The sequence below is a fragment of the Echinops telfairi genome, unplaced genomic scaffold, assembly GCF_000313985.2.
Source record: "Echinops telfairi isolate 266 unplaced genomic scaffold, ASM31398v2 ScPeMD7_7420;HRSCAF=8458, whole genome shotgun sequence".
Taxonomy (NCBI): Eukaryota; Metazoa; Chordata; class Mammalia; order Afrosoricida; family Tenrecidae; genus Echinops; species Echinops telfairi.
The window spans coordinates 46,059,610-46,066,090 of NW_022111320.1; the positions used below are offsets into that span (position 1 = coordinate 46,059,610).

The window sequence follows — 6,481 nt, forward strand, 5'->3', positions numbered from 1 at the left end:
AAGGGAGCACTGAAAAGGGGGTTAGGGGAAATGACAAGGGAGGGAGGGAAGGAACAGTTGCTGGGACTCTGTAAGAGGACTTCTGAGGCAGAGTCATCCGGCAGCAGCCCCGGGTTTTTGCACACTCTCTGAAGGTCAAGGAGAGAGAAAATGCATCTTGGCTAAAGCTGCTGGGCTTGCTTTTGAGCCAGGGACCCTGTTAGGTGCCAATAGAAGCCCTTGCTTTCCGAGGCCTCAGAGGTGCAAAGCCCGCAACAATTATTCTTGCCCCTTTGCTCATCTCCGTGTGAGGAAGCACCCTGTTCCCTTCACTTCTCACCGCGACCAGTTTCCCTTTGTGCTGCCAGATGGCTCTAATAAAACTCCTGGGCAGATAATAAACATTTAAAGACCACATTAAACACTCACAGCTTAGAATTTACATTAGATCGCACTGATTGAGAAATACGAAATAGTGAGAAAGCTGGTATGACTTGGGCGTGGGGTGGGGGTGGGGGTGAGGGATGGTATTGAAATAACAGGCATTCTCCTTCAAGATCGGGGTCCAAATATAATACCTCGTGACCATTCCCTGAGGCTGCTGTCTGAATCCCTGTAGGAGGAAGGGCTTGGTTGGTGATCTGCCCGGTCTACTCTGCACCTAGCGCTCCATAGGCTACTCCATCTTGATCCTTGAGAAACATGGCTTTTCCCTAGCCCCACCCACCACAGGTCCATCAGTGGGGAGTTGAGAAGCTGTGACTGGGGTGGGGGTGGTGAGAGTCGTTCCAGCTGGGTGGGTTAGCAAAAGAGAGAGAGGAGGGCAGAGGGGAGCTGTGTGTCAGGAAAGTCACACGGATCTCTGAGTCAAGATGTAGAGCTGGGATCCTCTGGGGTCAAAGCTCTGGAATGCATTGGGGTCAACGTTTTGCTACACCGCTCCAAGGAAAGAAAGCCTCTGAAGGTTGAATAAAGACTTGTTCAAGAGCACGGAATCTATAGAGTCTAAAATGGACCCAAATCAATACAGTGTTTCCTTGAAAGCCTATAAATAGTTTCCAGACATCATTTCTTCTCCTACAATCTTGGGAAACTTCCGGTAGCTCTCCTCGATGACATTGCTAGCTCCCCCACCGCCATTTGCACACATCCCAAACAGTGATGAGCCCACAGACCAGTGAGAGCCAGGTGTGTGTTCTGCAGTGAACATGTTTTCTGCCTCTGTCTGTGCCGTCTGCAGGATGGGTTATCGTTAAGCTTTAAAGAAATGGCTAAACTCTACATCCTCTAAATATTGGTGGAAAAAGAACAGTGCTTTGAGTTTAGGTAAGATGTAGATAGAACCCGATGAGATTAGAGCATAGGTTAAACCTCCAGTTGGAGAGGCTGGCCTATTAAAAAAAAACAAACCCTTAGTTCTTGCCTTTGGGAACTCCGCTCTGAGATCTAGAAGCATTACCATTTCTGGGCCAAGGGATACATTGGTCCTGCCTCCTCTCTTGAGATGGCGTTCTGGTGGGGCAGTGGTTTATGTAGGTTGGCTGAAAGGTTGGTGGTTTGGACCCACTAATCTCCTTCGATAAACACTTAGAGCCTTGGAAGCCCAGGGAACATATGCTCTATCCTATATGAGTTGGGATTGACCTCTTGGCAATGGGATTGGTTTGGTTTGATCTCACTGTCTTAGGATCAAACCCGGACAAGAATGAAACCTTTCCTTTTTTGTTTTCCTTCCTTGACTGAGCCCATGGAGGGAGCTGCACAGGGCCGGGGTTCATGTCGACGCTTCTGCAAGATGAGAAACAGTTGCTGCACACGCTGCTTACACGCGCGTGCCTCTTTCTCATAGGTTTGAACAGATTTATCTCCTGCCATCTGGGAATTCTTTTTCTGGAGGTCGCATCCGCCCAAATGGAGGGATATTTTGAATATGGGAAGCAGTGAGAGAAAGGTGTGTCAGGGACAATGGATACAAAGCCTCTGACACACACACATGGCGTGCCCAGACACTTGAGAGAACTCAGTCTCCCCTAACAAACTCGCTGTCATTGACTTATAGCAACCCTACAGGACAGAGTAGAACTGACCCTGTGGGTCCCTGAGACTGAAAGTCCCTCCAGAAGTAGAAAGCCTCATCTTTCTCTCTCAGAGCAGCTGGCGGTTTCGAACTGCTCACCTTGTGGTTTGTTGTGCAACACATAACCTATTACACCACCAGCACTCCTACCCATCCCAATACACATGGGAAACCAAATGCACTATCATGGAGTAGATCTCTACCCACAGAAACCCCATCGATTGAGAAGAACTGCTCCCTAGGGTGTCTGAAGTGGTGAATTTTTATCTCCTTAGGAGCAGTGGGGGGACTTGAACTACTGACCTGTGCTTAGCAGTCCAATATTTAACCCAGTACATCACCAAGGCTCCTTAAGTGCACATTAAACTCACTGCCATTGAGTAAATTGTGACTCATAGTGACTCTTTATAGGATTTCTGAGGCTGAAAATCTTTACAGGAACAGATAGTCTCCTCTTTCTTCTGTGGAGTGGCTGGTGGATTTGAACCCCAGACCATGTGGTTCATAGCTCAGTACGTATCTGACTGCACCAGTGGGGCTCCTTAGGAGATATGAAATCTCTTGGGTTTGTAGAGTACAGTACAGAATCTTGAAATTAACCCATGGAGTCTAGACACCAATTCTATCTCTCAACTTTAATTTTAACCTGGTTCTTTAATCCTTAGAATTCACCTTTCATGGCTGGATGGACCATTTGGATGTTTCTCCTTGGCCAGGACTTTGATGTTTGTGTTCCGGTTATATGAACACAACTTAGGAGCAGCTGTCTTGGCTTAGAGGGACTTACTAGCAGTTCACTTCCTTCCAATTCTTGTGACCAGAGGCTGGGAGCTGCTAATCTACACCCAGCTCCTCACCTCATATAGTTACTAAAGGGAGAGGAAACATTAGGAATATTCCTCAAGTTGCCTAAAGTTGCGTAGAATGAATTTCCTATGATATCATTGAGAACCGTATTCATAGGCGAAAACAAGAGTATAGGCGTGTTTTTAATACAATCATGATCTGATCCAGGGATATATCGGTCCTGTCTCCTCTCTTGAGATGGAGTCCTGGCGGGACAGTGGTCTATGAGGCTTGACCAAAGTTGACCAGGGTTTTCATTTCCTTTGGTTTTCTTTTCATTTTGCCCCAAACCTAACTGCATTCACCGCCCTTTGCTCTCTGGATAAGAACAAATGTGGAGACAACTTACTGTAAACTGGATTTGGCAACCACCCATGATGTAGTCCAAGAAAGAATGCATCTTGTGAATCTGTAGAGGAGGAGAAAAGGCAACCAGGTCAGGGACAGGATGGTCTGTGTTTCCCCATAGATTTCCCCACACATAGGCGGCCTGTGCTTTGGAGGCAGGCGGCTAAAATCAGAGGAAGGAGTGGAGAGAGATCTGTGGGGTAAGGATGGGCCCACTGATTGTGTTCCATGATGGAGAGAGCCACGTCAGGGGCCATGCGGGCTTCACGTCTCCATCTTTGACTCCCCTCTTGTCCCATTTTAGATTTCTGCATAGACAAAACCTCTCTCTACAGACAAAAAACTGTATTCTCAAGAGTCTGCACTGTTTTTAAACTAAGAAAGTCTCACATTTGACTTTTTAAAAAAATGTTTGCCATGAACTTGGATCTCATTAAAGACTCCAAGTCCACTTCAGTTTTATTTTTCTTCCTTTTTTTATCCGCTCAGACCCAATATTGAGATCAGAGCCATTATTAGTAGTATTTTTTATCTATCTATTTTTTTCATGTTAAGCCTCCATTTTTTGTCCCTCCCTTCCCCATCCCTCCTCTCTCCCCATTCCTACTTCCATTCCTGGCCTCTTGGAAGTAGTCAAAGTCTTCTCTATTGGTGTATAGACACCATTTCTTCTTTGTTTATCTTTATAACAGGGTGATATGAAAAGTTTATATTTGTAAGATTGATTGAATTTGTTAAGCATAATGTTCTCCAGTTTTGTCTGTGTCTGCAGGTGTTTAAGAGACTTATCATCGTTTTTAATTGATGCATAGAATTCCATAGTATGAATGTACCAGAGCTTGTTTATCTATTCCGTTCTAGCTGGGGTTTGGGGCTGTTTCCATCTGTTTGCTCACATTTGGTTTCTGTGCTTCCCCAAGCCCAAGTCTACATCTGGCAATATTTGTAATACTACAAGTAATCAAGACTAGCAATGTTCACATCGCAATTTTCTGAGGCCTTGACGGAGGCCTTCAGGTGCTGCTCTGAGCAGAGGTGACAATGTCCAATTAGCTATACCTTCTCTCTGGCTGTGAACCAAATAAGAATATATATAGACCACTTACTGTGTGTCAGGCCCTCAACACCCCTTATCTGAGTTAACTCTTAGAAAAACCTGATGAGGGGGAACTGGTTCTGTTGGGCCCTACTTTACAGATGAGGAAACTGAGGTTAAGATGGCCTCACTTAGAGGAGTCTCAGGATTAGGATGAGTTTTTAAAAAATTCATGCTGCTCATTCAGACATAGTCAATCCTCTGCCATTGGCAGATGTGATTTAGTAGCATCAGTACGTTATTAGTATGTGGGGGTTTCTGCAAAGCTGGAACCACTCTGAGAGCAGTTCCTAAGCCCTTTACTTTTATTTCTATGGTACTCTTTCAGCATGTATGAGGTCCCACTTATATGGCATCAAACACGGTGACAGGCAAATCATAGGGGTTCTTTAAATGCAATCTGCCCCCTTTAGGGAGGTCCTTCAGGTGCTGCTCTGAGCAGAGGTGAGTGTGTAGTGACAAGTACTGCCCTGTCTTTGGGACCAGGACTGTCCTATGGAGGGGACAGATAGTGGCACTGGGTCAGCAGAGCTCTAAGACCACCTATGCTCATATTTCTCATTCTATGCATATCAGTACATTGACTTTCTAATTTTAGCTTTTCAAAAGATCACACCTTCTTCACAGTTGTTCTCTCTCATTATACAGTCTGAATTCTTCCCCAGAGACAGCCCTGCCTTCAAATTCCTGGAAGGGGGAAGCTGCATACATACCTTACACTGGTTCAGAATCACAGTGCCTGAGTTCTTGTAATTCTTCTTTTTCGCTTTGTACTTAGGGTTGATGCACTCCCACTGCACCTGAAACAAGAGGAGTCACAGGGAGCCTGCTTGGGAGAAGGTGAATCATTCAATAAGGGCAAGCTAGCAGGCACTGCTGTGGTCTGACTAACGGGATGATAAATCATCTCAAGGCTAGGCTTACTGTTCCTGTAAAGATCGACAGCCTGGGGAATGTACTGGGGTCACGATGAGTCAGAATCAACTCAATGGCAGGGAGGTTGTTTGTAAAATTTTAAAGTGGTCAACCTTGCATTTGGAAGGTAATGATGGAGAAGAGGTCAGAGTTCAGACTACAGAGGTAGACTTCCTGTTTGAACCCCTCCACTTCCCAGATGTTTGACTGAGGGAAACTGACTTCATTCGTCTCTGCTTTGATGTCTTCTCTGTACGTGGAGCTCTCATATTGTATCAATCTCATAGTGTGGCTGCAAGGAGTAAATCATGAATACGTGTAATGCACTTAGAATGGTCCCGGCACCGACCTGTTCACGGCTGACAGGGTCCAGTCAGGCAGCAGAGGGGAAAGAGCTGCAGACACAGTTGAGAGAAGCCCAACTGCTGAGTCTCAGACGTGGGAACTGACGAAAAGGGAGGACAATTGCGGAATGTTGAGTGCTGGCTCCAGGAAGTTAAGACAGGGTGCAGGGTAGCAACGATGAAACATACAACTTTCCTCTAGTTCTTAAATGCTTCCTCTCCCCGACTATCATGATCCCAAATTTACCTTACAAACCCGGCTAGACCAGAGGATGTACACTGGTGCAGATAGGAACGGGAAACACAGGGAATCCAGGGCAGATGATCCCTCAGGACCAGTGCTGAGAGTGGTGATACCGGGAGGGTGGAGTAGAAAGGGGGAACTGATTACAAGGATCTACTTTCATTTTGCCCCAAACCTAACTGCATTCACCGCCCTTTGCTCTCTGGATAAGAACAAATGTGGAGACAACTTACTGTAAACTGGATTTGGCAACCACCCATGATGTAGTCCAAGAAAGAATGCATCTTGTGAATCTGTAGAGGAGGAGAAAAGGCAACCAGGTCAGGGACAGGATGGTCTGTGTTTCCCCATAGATTTCCCCACACATAGGCGGCCTGTGCTTTGGAGGCAGGCGGCTAAAATCAGAGGAAGGAGTGGAGAGAGATCTGTGGGGTAAGGATGGGCCCACTGATTGTGTTCCATGATGGAGAGAGCCACGTCAGGGGCCATGCGGGCTTCACGTCTCCATCTTTGACTCCCCTCTTGTCCCATTTTAGATTTCTGCATAGACAAAACCTCTCTCTACAGACAAAAAACTGTATTCTCAAGAGTCTGCACTGTTTTTAAACTAAGAAAGTCTCACATTTGACTTT

The 6,481-nt window shown here is 46.0% G+C and overlaps 1 protein-coding gene across 1 annotated transcript in view; it reads right to left on the reverse strand.

Moving 5' to 3' along the window:
* CPNE4 (copine 4) overlaps nt 1-6,481 on the reverse strand; it is a 521,121-nt gene that overhangs the window by 49,983 nt on the left and 464,657 nt on the right. The window contains exons 10-11 of the mRNA XM_004704001.2: nt 5,060-5,146; nt 3,252-3,311 (exon numbers count right to left, since the gene is read on the reverse strand). Of these exons, the coding sequence (XP_004704058.2) occupies nt 3,252-3,311; nt 5,060-5,146 (147 nt within the window). The remainder of the gene's footprint in view (nt 1-3,251; nt 3,312-5,059; nt 5,147-6,481) is intronic.